Source organism: Cydia splendana, chromosome 1 (genome assembly GCF_910591565.1).
Source record: "Cydia splendana chromosome 1, ilCydSple1.2, whole genome shotgun sequence".
In the NCBI taxonomy this organism is placed as follows: domain Eukaryota; kingdom Metazoa; phylum Arthropoda; class Insecta; order Lepidoptera; family Tortricidae; genus Cydia; species Cydia splendana.
This window is the reverse complement of record NC_085960.1, coordinates 4,901,290-4,915,108: the sequence shown is the minus strand read 5'-3', so window position 1 is coordinate 4,915,108 and position 13,819 is coordinate 4,901,290. Positions and strand designations below refer to the sequence as shown.

At 39.2% G+C, this 13,819-nt stretch overlaps 1 protein-coding gene across 1 annotated transcript in view; it reads left to right on the top strand.

The window, feature by feature from the left end:
* The first annotated feature begins 5,864 nt into the window (after positions 1–5,864).
* LOC134806895 (probable serine/threonine-protein kinase kinX) overlaps positions 5,865–13,819 on the top strand; it is a 57,563-nt gene continuing 49,608 nt past the window's right edge. The window contains exons 1-5 of the mRNA XM_063780320.1: positions 5,865–6,230; positions 6,395–7,436; positions 7,837–10,688; positions 11,535–11,719; positions 11,872–12,641. Coding sequence (XP_063636390.1) covers positions 6,399–7,436; positions 7,837–10,688; positions 11,535–11,646 — 4,002 coding nt within the window. The 5' untranslated portion in view covers positions 5,865–6,230; positions 6,395–6,398 and the 3' untranslated portion in view covers positions 11,647–11,719; positions 11,872–12,641. The remainder of the gene's footprint in view (positions 6,231–6,394; positions 7,437–7,836; positions 10,689–11,534; positions 11,720–11,871; positions 12,642–13,819) is intronic.

The following is a 13,819-nucleotide window of genomic DNA, read 5'->3' as shown; positions in this document are numbered from 1 at the left end:
TAGAAAATTTCACGAAAATACACGGGAAATAAAGGAAACTTTCATTTTGGAAATGGAACATTTCGATTCCTATGTAATATTTATGAGAAGTTTTCGCAATTTCTCCAAGTGAAAATTTCGCAATTTTGGAGACTTTCCGATGGCATCAGTAATTAAAACTATATCAAACTGTTGAAACAGAATCGGCTCCCTACTCGAAGTGCAGTAAGTTGTGCAAAATAACGCGAGTGCCTGGAGCTCGCTCGAAAGGAAAATTGTGTTCATGTGACATAAGTCCGACCGAGATTCTTGGCTATCGTGCGCATAATGCGGCCCCGGTGCGATGCACGGTGGTGGTGCCATTTACGTCGACTGCTTTTAAATATTGTGTTTGAGGTTGTTAAGTTTGATATTTAGCATCTTGACTCGAACAGGTGATTATTTTCTTCCTTGCCAAGTTTTTTCAATTTCCAATTTTATTAGAGTTAAAATTTGGTCTTGGTCATAAGTTGAAAGAGGCATTCTCGTGTTGGTAATTTATTTATTTAGCAATTGCGCGGCTACAGTAGCTACAGCAGTCAAAACGAGATATATTAAGGGATTAATATAAATTATAAATTTAAATATGTAGAATATGTAGATGTCAATATACGAAAGAAAAAACGACGAAGACCTCCAGTGCCCAGGGCTGACACTCTATAAGTGCTCTTTGGGGGCTGCTCAACCCCGGAATCACCTGAGTTGATTAGTCGGGCACTGGATGACATGGTCACTTTTTCTTTCGTAGGTGGGTCATTCTCCAAAAATCTCATTCCCTTCGCCTTATCTATTCGCAAATTCCCAGGAAATTCCGCTTTATTAGCATCTCATTTTTGGTCACCGTGTAACCCGTGCCAAGTTCCATCATCAACCAAAACAGCTAAGCGGAATATCTTGGGAATTTATGAATAGGTAAAGCCAAGGGAATGAGAGTAAAATGACACAGGTACAAACAGCAACACTCCTAACTGTACATCAGTGGACCTTATTACAAAATGCATAAGGTCCACCGATGTACAGTTAACAGTGCGGGCGATAGTACATGACATCTATTTTAGTTTATCCCATGTATATTTTTACTTTTAAAGCTTTATTGACATAGATCTCCAGTTAGCCACCAGTTACTAATATAGAGGTCACTGTTCTAGCTGGACCGATGCCTAATGTTCCCGAGATGTGGGATCTGCTTGAAAGGTGTTCGATCTGTCCGATCATTGATCTACATTTAGTCTATTCCTGGTTTGAGTACGGGATTTATGTCTGATTGCTTTATGTGGGTTTTGTGTCAATCCCGACATTAAGGATGACTCCGGCTAGACGGCCGGGGCGTCCGACATGACATTTTCTATGACGGCTGATCGGTGATCATGTGGTACTTTCCGTAGCGTGCCGGAAGCTCCGGCCCGGCCGCAGCCCGGTCTAGCGTGAGTCATTCCTTATTTTAACGGAACAGCGGCCTAACCTCCTTGTTTATGAGCTATTGGAAAAATAATTTGCTAATCACTTGTTAAGTAGTCGATTGAACGAAAAAATACTTGTAAATTTTATTGACTAAATATGCATACCTATGCAATGTTTAGGTAATCTAGTCTGGTGATGGGGAGGGAACGTGATCAAAGGAAGTAATAAGTACCTACAATTTCAATGCTCTTATAGATGTGACTAGTTGGAATTATTTCGATATAGCTGTTATCTTTTGCTTAACGAAAGGTACAGTCGAGTCAGTCGACTAAAAATATGCAAAGAGAAACGAAATATTTACCAGAAAATTATCGTGTTACAGCCACTATTACTCTAAAAATGAATAGGAACGATTAAAATTTATACGATTAATTTTTAAATAGATGAAAAATAATAAGTTTTTACTTTTTATATACACTCTCTTACACATTCATACGTAGGTTAATATCGATCTATCTTCCATTTATTTTTACTACCATCTGTTCATACACACTATATAGATACCGTAATGCAATTAGGTAATAAAAATTTTCTTTGAAAATATTGAGAGTAGGTACCTAAACTAGATGATCGTACAGTCAGCAGCAGAAGTTGCTAAGCGAGCGAGGTGCTCAAAATTATCTTGACGCAACTTTATTGTTAAGAGACTAAGAGGGTGTCAAGGTAATTTTGAACACCTCGCCCGTTAATAACCTATAATAATTTATAGTTGAATTGCTAGAACTTTTATTATAAGTTTTATCGATATATTTTTATATTGAAACATGTTTTCTTGTCAACAGGATGGCGACCAACGGGGAGTCCGCGACGACTGAAATCACTGTAAGTATTTTAGTCATAATACTTAACTTTCCACTTCCGCATAGGGTCTAGATTACAACATAATTAATATTAGGTATTATCACGTAAGCAGTGTGCCGTCTCTCATAAGGATCTGTATATTACAACGCGCGCGTCAACGCACACGCGTCCGGTGTGCACAAGCCTTTTATTTTCGAACCGCTAGTTGTTAACGAATAACCCCGTTAATCATAAACGCATTACGAACCTCAATTAGCTAATAATCGTTTGTCCTTATCTGTCATTTTGTGCACCAAGATTTAAAACTGCAAAACACATTTGTATTTCGTGATATCGCTACCATTTTGAAAGATTAGTTAACTATATTGGGCTGTCAAAAAGTAATGTCAAAGTGCTCCACTGATGTATGTTTACTGAATGGTTAGCCAAGATGTCATTCGTTGATATAATCTTAATGCACGTGTCTTTCTTTGTATAAGTTTTAATTAAATGTCTAACAAGGAAACACTTCATAACAAATTTTCTCCAGGACGTCAGAAGGAAGTAAACAACTTGAAAGCGTCAAAAGCATCTTAAATGCCACTATGCTAAACTGTTCTTAATTTGCACCATCGCCAAAGGACAAAATCAAAAGGGCGACTAATCCGCTCTTTGTAGGGCCTTCTGAGAGTTCTTATAAATTATTAAAGACTTCAGCAAGTCCGTGCCGACGCCCCGATAACCTACTACCTACCTACCTTTCGAAATTTGTCTACTTACATCCCTGTCATTCGATGTGAGAGCGATAGAGATGGGGATAGATGAACTTTGCTTTCAAAGTTTGTGAAAAGTGCATGTTTGCGCTAGCGCGGGCGTGTTGGACCATTGCAGAGTGTGACCTTTAGACTGGCTAAAATTTCTAAAGTATTTATTCGAACATAATAAATCACCGTTGGTACATAATAAACCCTTACTTGAGACACTTATACCTAAGCGCTCTTGCCGTTGCTTGTAGTAAATATGTACTTTACCTACATCCTATATGTATATTAAGGCCCTGAGTGAAAATCGAGAGTACCTTTATAATATTTGTTTAGCGTAATATGATTCTAAAGTATTTGAACAAATTAAATTATTTCTGAAAAATATTTTAATTTGTTTTTATCAAGTAGAAACACTACTATATAAATTATAAACTGAAAACTGGTTCGATTCCAGCCTGGGGCACTAGAGGCCTTGGTCACTTTTTCTTAGTATATGACATTTATTTCAGTTCGTAATATGATTGCCCTGGGTCATTAAATAGTGCTTAGAGGCCCGACTACGACATCGGCGGCAAGGTTCTAACCAGTGGCGTAGCGTGAACTAATCTAGCCGTGGGCGAAGTCGCATCTGCGAGGCCCTTTTCTTTCACTGTGCCCGAAGGTGCCTCGCGCGAGGCCGCCCTTGAGGCGCGAGGCCGTGGGCGACGGCCCACTTCGCCCACGCATAGCTACGCCACTGGTTCTAACTTCAAACACTAGATTTGCGTTAAATTCGGCTCCGAATCATTCTTCATTCGTTCTTGAATTTTATAATAATATAGCATTATTTCGGATTCACTTCTTAACGGCTGCGCTTTATAGAACTAGGTTTATAAGGCAGTATTATTCTATGTATGTAATTAAAAAGAGATTGAAATACGACGAATTTATCCTCGCCACCTACGGTTTAACCCAATGTATTATTCATGAATCCCAGTTTTTCCATTTCAATATTTCTCTAATTTACAATGATGACAAAGTTCAAAGGGATCGGAGTTTCTATCAATAAAACATTAGAATGAAGAGGAAACTCGCAAATAAATGTTTTATGAGGGTTCTCTTGGCACTTGGCAGGTGAACGAAGAACTTTACAGAAGTAAATATCCCACCAAAAACATTTCATGTTGTACAACTTGTATAGGAAAGTTAGTGTACCAATGTCCCGCTAGATGGTGCTGTACCCTCCGCGCTGTTTTGTAGATCACGGTGTTAAGATTTTTCTTGGATTGTATAAGTATTCTGTCATGTTCTTTTTGATTACCATCCTCAATAAACTACTTATTTCTCATGAACAGTCTTGTTTCATTTGTTCATGTAAAATTGGCAGCTAACACTAACTTTTACAGTAAAAAGTTATTTTCTTTTGAACTTGGCCTTTTGAATTACCTTTCTAATGCTAAAAAAACAAACTATAGGTAAGTATAACGGGTTAGCACTAATTGACTAGCTCGTTATTGCATCGCGGATTGCCAAAGCAATATTATTGTTTTAATTAATATGGATTTTCGCTAAATAACGCCTGATTCAATGAATTATTTAATTCATAGAGATTGTTTAAATATATCGGATAAAAATATACGTATTCAGATTGGATCGTCTATACTAATGTTTTACATTGTGTTTATGTTCACAGTGTTAGTCATATTGTGCTTACTGTATAGTGTATACAGCCTCAATAGAAAATATGTAGCATGAGTTTTTAAACGACGGTCCGTTTAGGTACTTAGTAGCTCTAGAAAACTCATGCTACATATTTTCTATTGAGGCTGTATTTAATGTTTTGTCAGTGTAGCAAAAAACGAACAATAGTTGACTTTATACAACAAGCACAATATGACTGACACTGTGAACATAAACACAATGTTTTAATAGACGATCCAATCTGAATACGTATATTTTTATCCGACCACAATGCTCTCGTTTCAACTCTTTTTATACCACTATGTATATGTTTACACCGAGTTATTTCAATAAATATCCATAAAAACTGAATAAATGATTCAAAATCCTTACTAACGAGTAGTTATTCTACGTCCAGCAAAATGAATATTTATTAGTAGTTCATTTTTAATAGCAATGATTCACAGCAGCAAATTGTTTACTTTAATAACTGCACAAAACTTTTAAATGTAGCTCGCACCACCGTTTATTTAAATATTACCCCGTTTATATTCTTGAACGATTATTTAATCGCAACATGATACTCGTGCAGACTCAATAGCCTTTAATGCAAACATTAAATGTGCAATGAATCTAGGAAACATCGAATCAGATGTTTGGTGGAGAGCCAAGAGTAACAGCGTCGGACTTCGCCGCTGTTCGCACTAAATCTTACTCGCTTTTAAATAAAGATTTCGCTCCACTATTAGTGCGAATCAACACATTTCTACGTCCAAAAAGGTGGATGAACCTGACGAGTCTAGATGATTTCAACATTAAAATTTCACTTTAAGCCTTGCACCTATGAAAGTTTCACGCAGAGTTGAACGATCTTTATAAGTTTAAGCCGCCACAATTATTAACTATCTATATACATGTTAATATTTTAGTCATGACAAATTGAAAGCGTTCTTCGCTCACTGATGGCAAATTAAATCCAAGAACGAGCAGCTGTTTAAGTCGCATCTAATACGACCGACCTTCTAAAGACTGAATGCGCACGAAAATAGCTCGCGCGTAAGTCACAGTACGTTTTCACTTTTACTGTGGCTGAACTGAACGTGCTGATAAGGTGACAGGTGGAACAGGAATGAATGGAGCCGCAGAAATGCATAAACAGTAATCGTGAAGTCGGAAGTATCGGCCGTTGTTGTGACGATTCGCTCAAGACAAATTGTAGACGAGGCGTCCGTTAATATTGGGGCCGCGACCAAAATACATGGCGGGTCCGCACAGACGGCAGTAGGCGGCCATCGGCGCACGCGCCGCCTCGCGCCTCCCGGATTCAAACGCACCGGCCCGTTTACAACTCCGCGCTAAAATTAACCGCTCGCCGCATTCATATCTGCATGTTCCCTGTTCCGCCTCGAATATACGCGACCTGTCACATAAACCCACCATGTGAAAAGCGATACTAGTGCCACAGTGTCACACGTGAGCCGCGGGGAAAACGCCCGCCCCCTGCACACAGGAAGTAAATATAATATCGTGCGGTTAGCATCGGACCTCGTGAGTAACTCATATCTATTTTATACTGTTTTGTCAAATTGCCAAATCGATGCCATTGTATACGTCCGTTCGATGCTTCGGGCATTATTACTTGAATATTTATACTGGCCATAGACTGTGCAATAAACGTAAATTAGATTGTAATTTGGGAAAACTTATTTCAGCAATATGAATCCGCCGTCGGCGTTGCACGGGGCGATGAGCCGGGAGAGGAAACCGTTCTCTTACCTCCCGGGAGGGCTGGACCTCTCGCAGATAAAATCCGAGCGTATGGCGCAGAGGTTGATGAGGAACGCCATGAACCAGGGTGTTCCTGAAGTGCCGGTGAATCCGATTCAGTCGCCGCCAACTCCGTCCACTCCAGTGCCTGTACCTAACTTCAGTTGCTTGCCGGTTCAAGTCTTGCCAGCCGGTTTTACGTTGCCGGCTAACCCTAAGTCGTTACTGAGGTCGAGAAGTAACCCGAGCCGTGAATCTCAGAAAGCGCCACAGGCGCCGCAGTTCATGAACCCTCAACCTACACCTCAACCGCACATTGCGCAAGTTCAGAATAACATAAACAAAACTGCGCCGCAGCTTTCCCAAACAAACACATACAACAACAGACCCGTATCGATGTTTGAATATGGTTATTCGCCAAATAATAGCACAGCGAGGACAAGCTATGGCAGCGATGGATATACGGCGCCAGCATTGCCCGAAATGTGTTTTGAGGCGGAATATTTTACTACAACACCAAATCTGACTTATCAGACCGAGGAAAACAAAGACTGTTCGCAATCCTTTTACTCTCAACCAATCATGCAATCAAAAGACTTAGTAAAAGAAATGAAAACTGAACCTAAAGAAAATTTACTGGATTCAAATGCTAATTTCACTTGTAGCTATCCCGGAGATAAAAAACCAACCTCAAATAATAATGATGAAAATTGTCAAACGCCGGCATTTTCAGAAATTACCAATACAACAGAATTAAGCATTGCCCCCATTTCATTTGATGATAAAATAAAAACAAGAAGTCCGTTAACATTACAAAGTGACGATATTATCCCAACAAAAACACTAGAAACTGTCTCTGTTGATATGGATGAAAATAACGAATCAAATGTTATAGTGGAAGTACCCGATAATGATGTGACTATAACAGTACACGATCCTTTAGAAACTAAACCTGTTGCAGATCTGTCGGACATCAGTGACGATCAGGTTGATGTAAAATTACTGTATACATATTACATTTATATATATTTATGTGTTTATCTTATCTGCTATGCATATTTAGTCTACAATGTTAAAGATTTGTAAAAGTCTTGACAACATATCGTTTAAATTGAACTTGTCGTTAAATAACATAGTGAGTTCAAGTTGTTTACTTTTCATAAATAAAACGTTTTGTATTTTATAAAAAAAAACATTTCATGTGTCTACTTTTAGCACAGTAGTTTAAAGGATTTGTTGCAATTAAAATACGTTTAGTTTGCCATCAATCAACTTTTCAAAAAAACAAATATATAGTATTGTTTATCTTCTGATTGTTAACAGAAACATAATTCATCATATGTTTTTTTCGTATTGAAGTTACTTAATAACTATTTTTATGTTTCAGAAACAAGTGAAAGTGGTCAAAAAGCAAGTTAAAACGGAAAAAAAAGTTGAAGAGTCAGCTACAAATGTCGAAGATCAAAATGGAAATCAAAATGGCGACGCCGAGGCAGAGTTGGTTGTTAAGTTGCCGGCTAAAAAATCGGGCACAAAAGTCGAAACAAGAGTTGAAGTTACGAAAAAAAGTTTACCAGATGGTTCAGTAGAGGAAATAACTAAGACAATTACTAAAACTACTACCGATGGCAAGACATCCATCAAAACCAAAACTGAAACAAAAATTATTCCTAAAGAAGAACACTCTGAGGAAGAGGTCGAAGAAGAAGAAGAAGTGGAAGAAGAAGCAGAGGAGCCACAACCCGTAGTTGTTAAAGAAAATGGCCACAAGGAAATAACTGTAAACAAAACAGAAAGCACAGTAACTACGACATCTAAAAAAGTAGTAGAAGTACAATCCAATGATCAGGAAGAGGAGGAAGAAGAAGAAGAGGAGGAAGAAGTTATTGAACCCGTCAAAGAGACTAAAGCGGTTGTAAAAACTACTGAAAAAGTTGAAGTCAAACAAGCAGAGGCTAAACAAGAACAAAAAGAAGTAGCAGAAGAAGAAGTTGTAAAGAAATCCGTTCCAGCTCCTGAAGTAAAATCTGAGCCTAAACAGGAAGAACAAGATGAAGACGAAGAGGAAGAGGAGGAGGAGGAGCAGGAAGTAGTTGTTGTCAAAAAGCCTGAATCCGTAGAAAGTAAACAAGCAGAAGTTACAAAGAAAACGGAGGAAGAAGAGGAAGTAGAAGAAGAGGAAGAATATGAAGAGGCCGAGGAAGACGTAAAAGCAGATGCTAAGAAACAGGAATCAAAGCCCGAGCCAGTACCAGAATCAAAACCAAAGGAAGAAGATGAAGAATCTGAATATACAGAAGAAGAAATAGAATCGGAGCCTGAGGAGGCGCCTAAATCAACTCCAGTTGAAAAAGAAGAGCCTAAATCTGAATCAAAACCGGAGCCGAAAGAAGAAAAGCCAGAACCTACGGAAGAAACACCTGAGGAACCAGTACCGGCAGCACCACAACCAGAACCCAAGGTGCCATTAAGAGAACCATCGATCCCGCTGGAAAAGGTGGAAGATATCGAAATTAAACCAATAGGTGAGTCTCAAACAGTGTCAAGAACTCACACGGAAAATACCGAAATTATCAGAAATACTGCAGCGCCCACGGGCTCATTAAGTTCCCAAACAGAATATAACAGAGTTGAAAATATTGTCACTGTCAACCGCACAACCAAGACATTAGACAAAGCCTATGAACAAATAACTCAATCTGGGCCTCCCACAATGAAAACCTACTTTGCGCCCAATCGTGAGAGAGTTTCTATTTCTCCATCGAGGCCCTACCAACCTGCCTACACTCCTGAACCACCAAAAACAGAGAGACGACACAGTCTGCTTTTAGAAAGGCTAAGCACAGAACGCCAGTTGCCAGGTTCAGAAGTATATCAAAATAACTACAGCAGTCAGTATAGCAATCAATCTAACAACCAATCTTATGATCAGCAAAGGTGGGCTCATGAACCCCAATCGGAAGTTGTCAATATCAGCAATGTTAAGCCGAGTACAATCTCCAATTCCCAGTGGTACCAGCAGAACAGAAGTGAGAATGTTCTCTATAATAATGTGACGCCCACCACAGCCCCTCCCGCCAGCCAACTGTGGAACCAGCAGCAACCTCAGCCCCAGCCTCAGCCCCAGCCTCAGCCACAATACCAGCCTTCATACACTCAAAGTACACAAGACTACTCCAAAGTGTCAAACACCTATCAACAGAACAGTTATCCATCCTACACCCCCCAGCCCTCAAACTGGGGTAACAACAACCTCAGCTCCGTCGACACCGTCCCATCAATTAACGTTCAACCTAATCAATCTTACCCATCCTACGATACACAAAGCTACCAGAAGTCTTCACAGCAGTATTCTTCTTCCTACGTCCCTCCTCCATGGGAACAGGACCCCAACTACGTAGCTCCTAATACAGCTAGTTTCTATCAGCCTAGAGCAGACTTGCCTCAGCCACCCGCAACAAGCACATTTAGCCCCAACACACATCCGGGGTGGACACCAACACCGCCTAAAACCAAGTTCTCCAAACCCCCTCCTAAAGCCTACGTGCCACCGGCGCCAAACCAATCGTTCGTTAAAAACGTAAATGTCGCAGAACCTCCTCCACAGCCTGGTCGCAAAACTTATTATAGCGAATATGAAAGACGTTACATCACCGTTCCAGAATCTAACTACGTACCCGGCGAGAGTAGATTCCAAGCTCAACCCGACCCGTCGCCACAGTATTATTATGATAACAATGAGCAGCCGGCCGAGCCGGTGGAGCCACAGTGGCGGAAGGAGCTCAGGGAATTTACAGAGAAGACATCTCAGAGTCAATATCAGACGCAGCAAACGTCCGTAAATCCGCCGTGGGAATCCGAACCTAACTACGCCAAGCCCGCTACCCCGAAATATACGCCTACCCCATCCTGGAGCCAGACCCTTCGGCCGCAGTCGTGGCGCGAGAGGAGTTTTGAATCGGAATTGGTATCTGAATCTCAGGAATGGGCAAAGAGCAATACTTTGGGAAGGAACAGGCCAATGAGTTCGTACGTGAAGAGTGCGGAGGCGCCCGCGCCGGAGAGGCCGCGCGGCGTGTCGGTGGACCGCTTCAACCCGAACCACTACAGCGGGCCGATCCTGTCGGAGCACCAGCCCGTGCAGGGCCAGACCCTCACGCCGGCCAATGCTCCCCACTCGAAGGGTTATCATAACCCGAATGTGCCTGCTTACCACACACGTGCCTCAGCTGAACCTAGGTAAGAAAATGTTTTTTTATTTTGTTTTATTTAGGTAATAACTCGGAGTAATTAACAATGGAGCCGCCATTAACAGGCGTTCCCCTCTGTCGAAAATAGGCGGCCAATGGTCAACCACATGTCAACCATATGTATTGACTGACGTTTATCTGACATGACGTACCTATACATTTGATGTGCCCCTCCCCCGCAAAAAACGGCAGACTATTTTGTACCGAAAAATTTTGACATGGCGTCTCCGTTGGTTATATCCTCTAAGGGTAATAATGACAAAACAACATCATATTTGTGATTGTGACACTTAGTCCCAGTTGCACCATCCGCACAAACAGTTTGGTGCAACTGACCCTTAGTCAATTTGTGTATTACTTAATGCCCCATAATATTTATAATCTGACAAGCCAACTTTGTCAGTAAAAAAGGCGTATAATTTTAAATTGAAGTAGCAAGGGAGGTCGAACTTTCGCGCCTACATTTTACAAAATGGCCGCTATTTTACTGACAAAGCTGACTTGCCGGAGTATAATACGAAGTACTTATTAGCAATGTAAATATACGCGACATGCATGCATTTTTGCAAACACTTTTACGCTATTTTCATATTTATTGCTGGTTTTTATCAGAAGTCATACTTATTTTTTATCTGTTACAAACAATTTATGCATTCCAGTCTAATATTTTTCGATTTCCTACATACCGTCGCACAAAACCACTCGGTTTCACCTTCTTTGTGTAGTTGCTCACGCATATAACACATGTCAGGATTTTGTGGCTTGCTCAAGGGATACAAGGGTAGATTGTTACGGATCAAGGCATTAATTTTATATATTTATTTGTACGTTACAGAGAGCAGTCGAGCTACCACCACCCGCGCACCTACGGCCTGGACTCCCGCGACAGCCCCCTGCAGTCACGCTCCTTCAAATACCTGCAGTGGATCACGGGCACCGAGGAATAAGCGACATAATCTTAAGTTAATTTACTGTAACATATGAACATAGTTGCGACCACATGGCACATTTCGTAAATACAGATGTAGTGCATAATTATTTTCCTTCGTATTACACGGAAACGTGTCTTGCTATTTCAGTCAGTCTCGGTACAAAAAGTACTTAGGTTGACTGAAGTAGCATGACAAATACGAACGTTTCCGAGTCAATACGATGGAATCATGCATCTGTACTTGAAAAGAAAACATTTGCTGCGTTGCGAAAGTAATGCATTAAAATTGGTTGAGTAGATTCGTACGGTTAGGTTACGAAATCTGCCATGTGCTATAGTTTAATTCATGTAAGATGTACAAATCGAAACGACCGATGGTGTAAATTTAGATTTAAGGTAGGCTCTGTTAGACATTTTATCTCTCGCTACTGTACTTATTAATTTTCTCTTCTTTCACAATAATGATACAGTTTCAATATATACGTAACGCGTGCTTGCCATGTTTAATCGTTACATGTACAGGTTTAGTATTTACTACTATCGCTTCCAATTATCGTGATATATAGATGGAATATTGCAGCTTTTTGTTCGGAAATAATTAATATTCTCTCTGAATTATTTCAAAAAAATTATTAAAAGAATAACAGAGAACAATTCAAATGTGGTATTGAGCGACTATCTAGTCTTATTTACTTAAAACCTAGTTAGTTTATTTATTGCATGTACTTAAAATAGTTAAGACTTCCGTGTTGGGTAGTGCTGTTTTTTTTTCTATCTCACATTTGGATATCAATCAACTTAAGTGTGAGTAAGATCGATAGTGGGAAGTGTGTTATAGTTTGTCTAATCTGTGCTATAAGCAATGTGATACGTGTCCTCGCTAACGTAGACTAGCCTCTCGCTAGTTAGCTAACTTATTACCTTATCGTAACTACGAATGCATTTCAGCTTCATTTTCAACTAATTTATTTCGATTGATTAAGTAGGTTTTTTATACGATTTTACAATAGTGTCGTTTCTTTGGATGAGTCTTGGATCTGTTGCAATATTAAAGGCGCCCACAGATTACCAGTTCTCCGGACGATATCAGCTGTCAGTTGTTCGGAACTGTCTCCTTTTGCGATTAACTGACAGGTTGATATCGTCCGGCGAACTGGTAATCTGTGGGCCCGTAGTCTATCGAACGTCTCAATGTGATATTTAAATGATTGTTAGAAGATAAGGCATTTTTGGATATTGTTACATTCTTCATATTCAAAGTTATGCTTAATCTAGAAAACAACTTGTAAAATATGTACCTGACATTGTTATTATTAATCATTGGGAGTTACAAAAGTCCTTCTCGTTGAAGTTACAAATGTCGGGTCAAATCTTTGAATATAGATTTTAAAGTGAATTCCACGATTCTTTCGCAGAAACGACACTTTAGATTTAAATAATGGATGTGGGGGCACGGAAGTGAACCCCGGCAAGTTTTACTCTTCTTTCCTCATTTGTAGATAGCGTAGGTTGTACACTTGTGACTTTCCATTTTTATTTTAAGAGAAAAATGGCTAAGCACTTTTGTACCCGTACTAACTTACTATAATAATCTCTTACTATAATATCTACTTTAATAATTTATTTAATTTATAGATCACGAACTCAAGATGTGTATTTAATATCCTTTTTGGTTTAGGTTTAAGGTGCATGGTCCATTAAATAGTAACAACATATCGTCCTTTATCTGATTACGTTATTTGTGAGGTTATTGTTGAGTTTCGTTTAATAAAATATAAACAATTTGAATGTCTTTAACTTTATTATTTGAATTACTTAGAGGTCATAGAGTAAAGTCTGACTTTGCTAAGTTTTTATCCCAAGTATTAAGTCAAACATGGCACTGTTATTGCCGAGTCGGTGCAAACTAGGCGTAGATAGACTTTCATGGATGTCACAAAAATGGAAGTCTAAATATTTAAACAAAGGAATTTTTAAATTTTTATTTTAAACCTATCCTTGCACAAAGTTCAGTTCTACTCTATGTATTATAATAAAAACTAAATGTCCCAAACTAAAAAAAGTCTTTTTTAAATAGCAAATACGAAAAAATATTGTAGCAATGAGTTCTTATAACAATTCCAATTAAAATATGAACATAATATCCCCAGTAATTAAAACTCTAATTATTAAATTCTAACACATTCAAG